We start from the raw sequence: 12853 nt of genomic DNA on the forward strand, positions 1-12853 counted from the left end.
CGGGGAACGACCGCCGATTTCGACCAACCGCCGGATTGTTTCGAGTGCTCGAAGAACGACGGAGGGTTGGAAGGAGACAAGTGCACGGAGATTTGGGGATGAGGAGGGAGACAGATCGTTTCGTGATTCCCTGTAATGCTGGACCAGTTGGTGCACTTTGGGTATATGCGGCGAGCGTTTGGGTGGGATCCATCGCTTAAAAGTTTAGGATTAAAGTTTACGTTTTTGAGTAGATTGTTGCGGACTGTTGAATGGAACGTGGGTGGCTTGGGTAAGTTTGTTGTGGAAGGAAAAAATGTAAATTAGTGGGATGTAATAGTGTGCTGGTAGTATTCCCTATTTTGGTGTCAGATGTTGTTGGATAGTTTGAACCAAAATTATCCATGAAAACTGATTAATTTTTTTTTATATATATATTTATTTATCTATTTTATTTGCATTTTTGAACACTCTCTTTGTTGACTCCCTTAGAAGCCTTTTTTAAATCCTAAAATCGATTTCTCAGTTTTACAGTGTCAGTCAAATTTCCCTCAACGATTGAATACCCTTACTTATCTCGTGCCATTCTAATTGAAAGAAGCTTCTAAGTTTAACTTCGTGAAAATGAATGGACAGTTGACCCCGTTAAAACTTGAACAACCTATATGCTACGGTGAATCAAGCAATAGCAGTCTGCAGAAACCGAAGGAAGCAAGGAACTGTACACAACTAAGTAGGAAGTGCTTCGAAGATCCAACCTAAAGTGATTGAAGTAAAGAAGCAGAACTCGAAGAAAAGGGAATATGTGGGGGAAAAGAAAATAGACGACGTGACCAAGGCTGAGCAATAAATACATCAAATCGCGAAGGGAGACCAATAAGAAGGACGCAGGGTGAAATGTAGAAGCTGAAGGGATGAGAACACAGGGCAAACGAGAGCAATGAGAAAAGAATAACCGGAGAAAGTAGCTGAAAAAAGGTTAGAGAAATGCTGCAGCTTGGAAGGGGGGACAGCTGTAGTGGTTGAGTAGGGGGGAGATCTGAAGGAATGGGGGATGAAGGAAGGTAGTCGACTCTCAGGTGGAAAGGGTGCAAGTCAAATTGGCCGCATAAGCATGCTCCTTTCATTGAATCGTCTAACGACCGGATACAAATTAGATTGGAAACTCGAGATGCCTCGGTGGAAAAGTCACGACCGATTTTCTGCATCTCCTAACCTTCGGAGAACGGTCCAGAAAACGGGTACAATGCAGCTTCAAGAACTTCATTTTATTTGTTGTTTAGCTACTTAACAGAGGTGCATATAGGTTCTGGGAGAGTTGGTAAAGTACTCAGAAGCTCTAGAGGATTTGTAAAATGTTTACAAAACATTACAAAAATTTTAAGAATGACTAAGTCACAAAATATCATTTTTTGTGTTTTTTCAGGGAACCTTGATCAAAGCTTTCGGTGATTTCAGTATTTTAATTCTTTCTCTGGGGTTCTTGTGCATTTTTGTGTATAGAAAAATTTGTAGTTTTTGAAGAGTATCCGGTTGATACCTACACTTTTCATTTATTTCATTTAATTAACTGCACCTTTCCACCCGGAGTATTTAATTCAAGTAATTCGATTGTGTTAACATGAAGCAACAGAAGTAGTGTGTTTTTATTGAGGGTGGTTTATTGGAATGGTTCGCGAATTTGATACGAGGAAGTGGCTGTGTATATTAAATTTCACCGTGCAAGTGTTGGCAAAAGAATTCTTTGTTCTCTCATTGGATTCTTTTCATTTCCTGAAGGGTTTGATTTGTTGAGTTGGGTAGGAAATGAAGTCGCAACCGGAGTTCGTGGCTTTTAATTTTTCGCGTAGATGTAAAGTAGTTGTAACGCGAGATGGTGAAAGCGAGCGAGTTTATTAATTAAAGTTGCGAACTGGTAATTGAAACGTTTAAAATTACTCGGAAATTCTTGGTAAAGGAACTGTATTCCTTTCACCCCGTATGGTTTCACAAAAGGGGGTGGCTTTTTACCTGCACTTTATTCACTGTATGGACAACGTGCAGGGTGATTCAAAGCACGTGCCAATATTTCAAGGAGTGAATGTGCAGCACAAAAAAATTAGAAAAATTGTTATATGAGTCAAAGAACCTAACCTAATTTAATATCCACGACATTAGAGATTCCCTTTTTCAATGCTTTAGTTCTAACTGCTTCAATATCGAAACTGTTAAAATGCCAAGATAACAGACTATGAAACAACTTCTACAAATATTTAAGGAAGCACCCTAACCTAACTTTTGCAAATGTTCGTTTTGTCTTCTAGTATTAAATAGGGTGAAGTAATAGATACTTTCTACTTAAATGCTATTGCTTCGTTTGAGGTGATTTGCAAAGCTCAGAATTAACTACTGTTAAATATTTTAATAAATACCAGATTATAATAATTTACTAGTAGTCCAAAACAAGTTTAAAAAAATTTATTTCTAGATTTTACATATCTTATTGGCATCACTGCCTCGTACTGAAAAATCCTCAGCTTCTACTTATGAAATTGTGATATCCTTGCTAACGCTGACCTTTTAAATCGTACACATAACCTAAAATAAATGGAACATAAGAAATCTTATCAAAGTCTTGCGGAAAATATTCAAAAGGGTGGTCCGGTTTTACATGATCCGTGACTCTGTTCATCAGTGCGTAGGAATCCCATAAATATTCTCATTTAGTTATTTTAATTGAGCTGCATAAGTAGTCCCCATAGTCCAAGACTGCAGAAGAACAGCGAAAAGGTGGCGAGAACGGGATTACACCGGTTACACTTGTGCCTCCTCGAAAGGAGAGGGTTGAAAATGTACACAAGCCCCGTAAGAAGCCACTATTGCACCCCCGGGAGTGCTAACACTGTTCGAGACTTCGTTGGATAGACTCCAGAAGGCCAAATGTAAATGGCTGCCGCGGCAACTCAATTAATTAAATTGCCTTTTCTTCCGTCATCGTGCCCTCCTGTTTCGATATTGACTTGCCAACTATTAAGGCCAGCTCCTGGAAGTATGAAATAGGATTTATTTTTTAAAAGAAAATTGCACTTTTCCAGTAATGCAAACTCGTTATTACACCACCTTTAAATTTATATTACGAATAGTGGTAGGACTATGGAAGATTTTCAGAGGCTGTAGCGTTTTTCAGGGGTGAATAAAGCTAGAATTCTTTGGAAAGTGGTCGGTGCATACGTTTGATGGAGATTTTTCTTTGCTGTTTAGATTTGAAGGTCCTTCAATCTTTATAACTTTTTTGCAGATACAGGATTTCTTTATCTTATGTCGTTTCAAACTGGGTTGAGTTAGCATTAGTTCTAGCTTCCTTGAGAAAGGTTAAGTCCGAATCTAGTGTAAGTTTAGCTTGCGTAAGGTCAAGTTTAGTTTAATTGACTTGCCCTGTTAATTTGAATAACCCTTCAGCAAACTTTATTTCTGGTAACGTCAGCTAAAACAGGTTAAATTTGAGTTCGGCTTTTTAGGTTATGTTTGGATACATTCAGCCGAATCTGGGTTAACTGTACACTTCGCCTAATTTGAATTTCATCTACAATAAAACTTTATTCCTAATTAAAATATACCCATAAAATCTCAGGTCCGCCAGAATGAAAGAAATGCGGCAAAAAATTCCCTAGGAACTAGAAAAGTCTAGGGAAGCAAGGTAACATTCGTAAAGCACAGATCTGCTGAGTGGCGGAAAATTCCCGCCACTCCGCAATCTTCGACAATGTGAAGTTTCCCGATAAAAGTCCGCGGAGGGGAGGGGCTTTAATAAAAAAAAAAATCAATCGACCGTAATAATTTTGCAGACACGAAAGTTTCCCCGTTCCGTTCAGCATAAGCACGAAAACATTCTCCGAAACGGAAGGTGATCTGTCGCCATAACAATAATCCTCGAAACGCGTCCATAAGAACGTCGGGGTTATAAACCCCGAAAATCCAGACGCGTTTCCCGATCGCCAGACCAGGTTTCACGAGCCACCGGGAAGTAATACAGCGGGGCTTTATGATCGCTTTCATGGCGCAAAGGATCGTAAGGAAAATACAGTTGCTCCAGCAAGTATCCGCCCGTTCCGTGTAACAAACTGAGCGGGTTTGACGAAGGTTTGAATAAAATAACCGATTGGAAAGTGGAAATCGAGCGCCGGGGTGGGTGGGAACTGAGGTAGGGAGCTGGGATTTTTGTTGAAACCGGTGAAAAGACTGTATAAGTGGGAGGAAATCGATCTATTACGCGTCGGAAGGAAGGACGTTAGGTCGTAGGCCTGCCTACGGATGCCCCACTTCTTGAGGATTGAATCTTCTTGAAGGAAACCCATAACCCTCGTCGCCCATGACAACTAGGTGACAGACATGGCACCTACTTCATGCAGAGATAAGCTAACCCAGCCTAACCCAGACACTTCACGGTGGATAAGTGTAGACAGTTCTTGTCAAATACTAAAATTGGTGCTGAGGCTATTCTCCCTCTGCTTACCCCATTCTCAATCGTTCGATTGTTGCCAACCCGCTACTAACCGTTCCCCCAATCTCCAGCTAGCGCTGAGGAGACGAATCTCTTGACCCACTGTTGCCTACAAACCCGGACCATAAATAAATCCCAACTCCTGTCGGCCCTTTAGATCATATCACAGTGTCTTCACCAGCTCATGAACCACCCGTTGAAACGATACAAAGGAAGGTATCAGCAGAACAGCCCCCTCTCCCCAAAGAGCGTAAACACCCGTCGGTAAACAGTGTACATTCTCAGCGGGCGTTATGAACTCGCGTACACGCGCGGCCCCGGGCCGCCCAGATTCGTCGTAAAAGCGGCCGAGTCGTAAAAGGATTACGTTAAAGTTAACGCGCGACCGTTAAGAAACGTCCTGATAAAATAAAATCTTAATCCTGCCCGGACCGCGGAAGCGACCGAAGATTTAAGGTCCTTTACCCTTGTTTTCCACCCCTGACCGGGCCAGGCGTCGGCCCCTCCCCTTTATTTCATTCTTTCCCCCTTTGTCGGCGGCCGCCAGCTTTTTACGGCTTACCGGCTCGATTATTAGACGTGTCTCGTTTTCATAAAAGTGCCCCCTCCCCCCTGCCCTTCCAGCCCCACCCCAGCAGGTAGTTGGCCTTTCGTGGTCCGAAGTTGTATTAACTTGTAATTTTATTATGACGATACGACGCGGCAGGGGCGGAAGGTATGGCGCTCTTTTTTTTGTTTAAAGTTGCCGAGGGATTTAGGGCCAAATTAAGGCGCCGAGTTGGATAAATTGATTTTATGAGGGTGGGGTGTTGTAGAGGAGACAACATGTGTATTAGAGTGGTCCATGGAATTATGGGAAATATTTTTTGGTATTCTTTCTTGCTCTTCAGAAGCCTGTTTTTGTTTCTTAAACCAAAGAAGTGTGTGTATTTCAAAAATTGGCCCATATAAGGCGTATTTACAGGTCGCTACGATTTGCAACATTTTCCACAATTAAGTGTATACCTATATTCCGTAATAACGTAAAAAATGTTGTTTTTGTGTCAGGTATAAAAATGGCTGCCACTAGTATCCCAGAATCTACAGACAGAAACTATTTTTCATGCATCTAAAAACGGTTAATTATAGTGACCTTCAAATATTGTCCGATTAGGCTCCAATTTTGCACAGGTGGTAGTTAGTATGTTTGGAATAAAAGCGATCTTGTGGAAAATCTACATGGTATACTTGAAAAAATGGGCACTGCCTTGCAAACATTTTTTTTATTTCTTTTTTATGAAATGTTGCAACCTGGCTGAAAATTGGATAAAAATTGATTTAGGAAGTTCCTGTGAAGGAGTTGCAATCGTCTATTTCATCGTCGATATGGGTCTTGAGACTTTTGCTGATGTTTCTGTTCAAAATCTTAAGAAATAGCGCAGAATTTTGGAGAAAATAAATACTCTATGGCAGAATGACGTAAGGTATAGTCAGAACTGAAAGTATTGGCTGTTTGAGCTCATTGAGTGGCCATTCTCACCACTTCATCTTTCGAAGCTAGTGCATTTCATATCTGCGGACATTCAAGTTTAATTATTTCTTTAAGAAACTCTTGTCAACTGATATAATTTATTTCTGATCACAATTGAAGATTTGTAAAACTATTTGGATTTTTCGTGTTAGTGAAATTTGTATTTGCAAATCTTAGGATAGAAGAAATTTGAAATAATATATTAAACTGTAATATATTAAATAATATATTAATAATGAAGAAATAATATATTAAAATTGAAACGAATTTTAAAATATAATTACGAAATTATATTTTCAGCATTGTTCGTGTGTAGGTTTATAGATTGATAAATATCTAGGGCAATGAATAATGCATTACAGAATGCAGAGATATCTCTGAAATGGTCCTATTTTAGGTCTGAGAATCATCGCTTCACTATTATACCAAAGTTTATAATCTAGCTCGTAAAAAAGTTTCATAGCAGCCACGTAATGTGAGCTGTATCGATCAGAGAGGAACTATGTCAGTCTACAGGAAGCTATTAGAAAAATGATAAAGTCAAACGTTCACAGATATGAACTAGAACATTGTTGCTAAATAAACTCATGCTGCACCCTTGTAATTAATTGTCCCTTGCAATACAGGGTGACTATTAGACATGGAAATATTAGCAAAAGCAATAATAAAGTTGAAAAATTGTTTTTTTGAGATATATTTTGAGGCGAAATTTTATTACTTATTTTTAATCACTCCACATATGTACAAGAAATTGTAAATGATTTACATTTTTATTAATTGGGATAATTTATAAGGAATTCTGATTTAGTGCACTAGTAGTTACTTTGGTAGACCTATCCTAGTTGCTTTGAGTTCCTTAGTTTTTCCTATTCAATGTTATTTTGAATTTTACCTTATTGCTGATTTTCTGTAATTATCGTGTAAAGGAGTTACAATGAAATTTGGGAACCCTTTTATCATCACAAAGGGAACATCAAGAATGATAAAATATTACTAGGTTTCTCCCAAGTCCCCTCAATCTTTTCGTCCCTTTAAAGTGAAGCAGATAAAAAGTATGCAGGCCTAAGACAATATCGAGCGAGCAAGTTCACCAATTTGAATAAAGAGGAAAATAATGGCACCCCTAGGTCGAGAAAGCATATTACGTGTCAAGGGCTAATAAATATCCTGTAATAATGGTAGACATTTTTTAAAAGTTGGATCGTTAAAGGGGGATCCCCAGGAATAGAATTGATGCCAGTTTTATTCGCGTCGAAGGATTAATTTTCTACGACGTCTTAACGAAAGCTTAAGCCCCTCCCCCTCATTTCATATAAATCATTTGTAACAATCTGAGCGTACATTATTCTCCTACAAACATAATTTCCTTGGCCAGTGTATTAAACTCGGTTCTAGGGAGAGCAGAACATGAAACCATAAAATGCTAAGTTAGATAAAAACGGCAAAAAAATAAAACTCTTCGAAGGAAGAGGTAATATTTCAAAGCCTGAGTAATCATTATATTCAAATGTCAATTGATATAATTGTTACAATAATTATAACAATGCGGATTTGTATCTAGACTGCAGCGTAGGGCGGAAAATTTTGGGGGGCAAATTTTGGGCGAAAGAAATTAAAAAAGGTAGCAAAGTGTTTTTGCCTGCAACTATTTATTTTTTCATTGACAATAATAGCATAGATTTCTGTTCTGAAATAAAATGTCTATTTTCCCTAACACCGAAAGTGAAGGGTGATCTTTAAACCCAGAGGCTTGAAACAAAAATTTTAAATTAAGTGCACTTCTTTTTTCATGTAGCATACTGAATTAATTTTAAAATTGTCTCAACTCATTTAAATTTAAACATTTGATGATATTTCACGCATAGGAATATACGCTTGTTAGCCTAGGGGCGCAAAATCTCCAAATCCGCCCCTGCCAAAATGGAAATTCTGAATCTTTAATTGTTCGTTTGCAGTTTCAAGCCAAACTAAGCTTCTCAAATTCATATTTTTTTCAACGGTTGTACTGATTACCAGCTGTCATTGTGCAAATATATTTTTCACAATATTTTTAGTGTAATTGTTGTCAACTGTCATTTTGCAAATATATTTTTTAAAATATTTTTACTCCTTCTGGAGTAATTCTTGCCACTTATGACTTTAGAAATATATTTTTCAAAACATTGATACGACCTCTAATGTAATTGTTGTCAACTGTCATTTCGCAAATATATTTTTCAAAATATTTGTAACCCTTCTGGAGTAATTCTTGCCACTTATGACTTTAGAAATATATATTTCAAAACATTGACACGACTTCTAAATTATTGTTGTCAACTGTCATTTCGCAAATATATTTTTCAAAATATTTGTAACCCTTCTGGAGTAATTCTTGCCACTTATGACTTTAGAAATGTATTTTTCAAACATTGATACCACCCCTAATATCATTGTTGACAACTGTCATTTTGCAAATATAGTTTTCAAAATATTTTTACCCCTTCTAGAGTAATTCTTGCCACTTATGACTTTAGAAATATATTTTTCAAAACATTGATAGCACCCCTAATATCATTGTTGTCAACTGTCATTTTGCAAATATAGCTTTCAAAATATTTTTACCCCTTCTGGAGTAATTCTTGCCACTTATGACTTTAGAAATATATTTTTCAAAACATTGACACGACCTCTAAAGTAATTGTTGTCAACTGTCATTTTGCAAGTATATTTTTCAAAACATTTCCATCCCCTCCGGAGCTATCATTGTTCTTGGTAGCTAAGTGGTTAACAGGAAGCGTTTAACACAAGTTTCGCTCTCCTTTTCAGCAAGAACGGTTACGTGTGCCTGATGTTGCACCGTAGGAACGACCACGTAATAGAGATGCAACTGTCGGAATGGAGCCAACAACCTGACGACGTGTGCAACTCGAGTACGTTCAACTCCCACTCGACGCCGTACACGACGTTCATTAGTAAGTCAATTACGATCATTTATTAACACTTCGCCGTGCGAAGGCCTTTCAATATTTACACGGAAACACGTTCCACGGGCTGTTTTAAACGCGGCGATGCCGCTCGTTTGCCGCTGGATCGTGTAAGCACGAAAGCGTGTTCTCAATTTTCAAGACTGAATAATTCAAGAGCAGAGGGGTTCTTCCCTTTTTGCGCGTTGCAATTTGGAAAAACGAGGATTATAACGCAGTATGAATTTTTAAACTTCAATATCGATCGGATTTCTCATTATGCTAGGTCTAAAAAGAGAATATAATTTTGGATAGTAGCACGATTATGATTTCGAAAGGGGCCATTTATTCTGCTATAATATATGCTTTCTTTTCAAAACCGTTGTACCTAATTTTTTTTTTCTGCCTTCCTCCTGCTCTAGACTTAAATTTCTGTATTTATCCTGAAATCAGCATCTTATAATTCTGATTAAATATTGTTGCAAAATTATAATAAATTCGGAGTAAAATATTTTCACCGAATATTTGGTCAAAGAACAGTTCAACACTGATATTTTTATACACACCCATAATTAATTTTCATGATGACAGCCTTCTGTCACCGAATTCCCTCCCCTCATTGAATTTAATTATTTTTCGTTAAATGACGATATTTTACTGCCGTCCAAGCTTTCACTCGAAATTTTGTTTCTTTTCATCGTCACTGTATGCAAACGCACAAAAAGGTACAGTGCAACCATGACGCCATAATTAAAACCTAACCTCATTCTCTGACCCTCCCCCCCCCCACCCACCCCCTATGTACATACAGGGAATGAATAAATGAATTAGTGATTCTATTGAACGCCAGTGCTCTGACTGGCCGAAATACCTCCCGATATAAACACGTTTTATTAAAAAAAACTGCGCCATTCATTCGTTCACAGTTTTTCGTGTCACTGAACTCCGGGAAAAACGAAATCGATAGGCGGCAGAATTAAAAGTGATACTTCACTGTCAGAGCTTAAAAAAAAGGATACGAAGCTGAGAGCACAAAATATGACGGCGTATACGAAGATAGTGTATCCCCAGCGGAGTGCTTTGAAGCCCGATGAAATTATTTTGCGAAAATTTGTAGCAACGCTCGCGATACTGTTTACGCGTGTATCGATAAATAACGTCTTCGCAATACGCTCATTTGCGTCGCGTTACAATAAATATCCGGGGTGTTTAAAAGTTATCGCGGCATTGTTGCTCCAGATACTTTAATGCTATACGATTTTTCCCCCCGACTGGGCAAGAAATATCCGGTGCTTCGATGCAATTTAAAATTACCGGGCTAATTCTCGAGCGCGCCAATTAATTTATTAGTGACAAATTGCGCGTATGATGTTCGAATTAATGAAATGAATTTCACTCTAATGGAAGTATAATGATATTATACAGCGCGTTTCAATTTTAATAGATTCAATTTCCAAATTTGATGCTTTATATTAAGGGGCAAGGAATATCTCCTCCCGCGCTTAGTGCAAAAGTATATTTTACTGTAAAATATTGAATGTCAAATAAGTCTGAGAAGAGAAAGAGAAATTGAACCAGCCAACCTAACCTAACCAAAAATTTAATCCCACTTATTTTAATATTTCTAAAAAGGCATTTCCTTGTCCAATAATGTAATAAACATTTAGGCTGAGTTGTAGGAGTACTCTATCATTTGTTTAGGGACGATTTTAAAATTTTCAGTCCCTTCATAAAATTACTATGTAGTAAGAAAAATTTGAGGTTAAGTACGATTCACATCTTTCTTAACTCTGCTTTGATTTTTTGTCATTCTTAGTTCCCAAGGCAAAAAATATATTCAACTGCAGAAAATAGTGGCCCCATTTCAGCATGCCACTGGAAACTCACCGGGGGCAAGTTTATACCGCGAAGTTTCGCGATACTAGTCGCTTTTGTAATCCGAATTCCGGAAACCGGAATCAGAGGCGGCCGGTTTGCCTGAACACCTCTCGAAAGTGATTTCCTGCGCCCCCGGTGAAATCGCGTCTCGGAATCAATTGGGGTGGTTCCACCCCCCTCCCCGTTCGCGATCGAATTCGTGTTTCTGGCTTGTTTCGATCTTATCGGATCACTTTAGGATCACTGGGAACGTTCCATTCGGCGAACGAACGATTTTTTCCCACCCGTTGAATATTAATTCTCGTTTTTCGAAGCAGCCCTTGCGCCTTTTTTTTTAAATCATTATCGATTGTAATTTTTTTATTGCAAAAATAGAGTTGCGTAGAATCAGGGAATTTATGATAACGTCTGTCATTATGCTGGTGTGAAAGTATAATTTTTTAATTATTCCTTTTGTTACTACTCTACATATAGTGTACGTTAAATGTGAAGTACAGTTCACTGTTAATTCTAATTTGAATCGCAACTGCTATCAAACCTAACTTGAATCTAACCCAGACTTAATTTTCTCCAACTAATCAACAATGCCTATTAAATTAAAATTCACTTAAATGCCTTTCAGAACAACTGGCAAAGATTATTTGATGAATCTTAGAATCTATTTAGAACCCAAATCTCATTTCATAAAAATCGCAAATGTATACTAGACCAGTGGCGCACTTTAGATTTAATATTGGGGGAGCCGAGTTGAACGGATAAAAATATTTTGAAGAAAAATTTATTTAATGCAAATTCAACAAAATTCATTAGGTGATTATAAAAATTTATTTAAAGGATAAAATCCAGTTTTCTTTTTTTACAACCCCCCCTTTGTCTGCGCTACAATACTAGACTACAGCATAATTACATTTTTAAAATCGAAACAGTATTATACAAAAAAAAATCTGCGCCTGATTAAATTCCCGACTCTAGAAGCTTTTACAAATTGCACCCAAGCCCCCTACACTTATTTGTTTTCCTCGCAGTTAAGTAAAAAAAATCGTTGTTACGGACTTAAGATCAGACGAAACAATACAGCAGCAGCGACACACGCGGGAAGACAGAGAAGCTCCGCGGAGCCAAAGGAGGAGGTTGCAAATGACGGAGTTTAACAATCGATTCGCGAGGAGCTCCTTTACGATTGCGTAAAGGATCATATGGCAAATCCGTCGTAAACTGAGTCCTCCAGACCCAATGCAACCCCTGCAGTTTCTGTTTAAGCCGATTACTCGATTCCATAGTGACGAAGACAGAGTCGTTCCGCCAGCTTGAATTTATCGCGGCGCCATTGAAGTCGGGCTTCCGGCGTCTCTGGCGGAATTTCGACTCCCGAAAGATTGTTTGCCAACGTTTCCCTTCATTCTGTTTTCGGTTCTTCTAGTGTTTCCAAATATCGTAACGTTGTTACGCTTTTGTCTGATGGCTCGAGTACTAAGACAGTCTATCTAGTATCTACTCTCAACATCTGTGACTCTTTAACGTGTTGCGTATATTATATTTATTAAGAACAGGATAAAGCAAATTGTAGAATCTTAATTATAATATCTTGTACAGAATATCAGACGCCATGTATATCACACAAAGGAAAACTGAGACTGGTACATAACGAAAAAGACCATTGACTCTGGAAATAAAAGATGTGACATAACCTAACAGAACGGAAATAAAACGAAACTGGCGCCACCTGGTATACTCAATGTTACTGGCCATAAACTAAAATTACTAGATGATGAACAAAGCTATTTACAACATAACGAACCAATATTTTAGAAGTTATTTTAGTATCTTTAGGAAATTGGCTAAATAATTTACATACTAAGATTCTAATAGTCGTTCCTTTAAAACTTCATGGAATCTTCAATTAAGCAAAAATATCCAAAATTGTTTTGGTACCTCTAGATCTTTTTAGCACTCTTAGTAGTCTAAGATTTTGCCTCTAACCTTCCTCTAGTATATTATTTTCTGTCTATAAGCCCACCTGACACTGCTATTTATAAGACCGGTCCCTATACCCACCATTTCACA

At 37.9% G+C, this 12853-nt stretch overlaps 1 protein-coding gene across 3 annotated transcripts in view; it reads left to right on the forward strand.

The window, feature by feature from the left end:
• LOC143377407 (uncharacterized) overlaps window positions 1–12853 on the forward strand; it is a 433212-nt gene that overhangs the window by 411240 nt on the left and 9119 nt on the right. For all 3 annotated transcript variants that reach the window (XM_076828629.1, XM_076828628.1, XM_076828631.1), the window contains one exon: window positions 8775–8920. In XM_076828629.1, coding sequence (XP_076684744.1) covers window positions 8775–8920 — 146 coding nt within the window. The remainder of the gene's footprint in view (window positions 1–8774; window positions 8921–12853) is intronic.

The sequence above is a fragment of the Andrena cerasifolii genome, chromosome 15 (genome assembly GCF_050908995.1).
Source record: "Andrena cerasifolii isolate SP2316 chromosome 15, iyAndCera1_principal, whole genome shotgun sequence".
NCBI classification, from domain to species: Eukaryota; Metazoa; Arthropoda; class Insecta; order Hymenoptera; family Andrenidae; genus Andrena; species Andrena cerasifolii.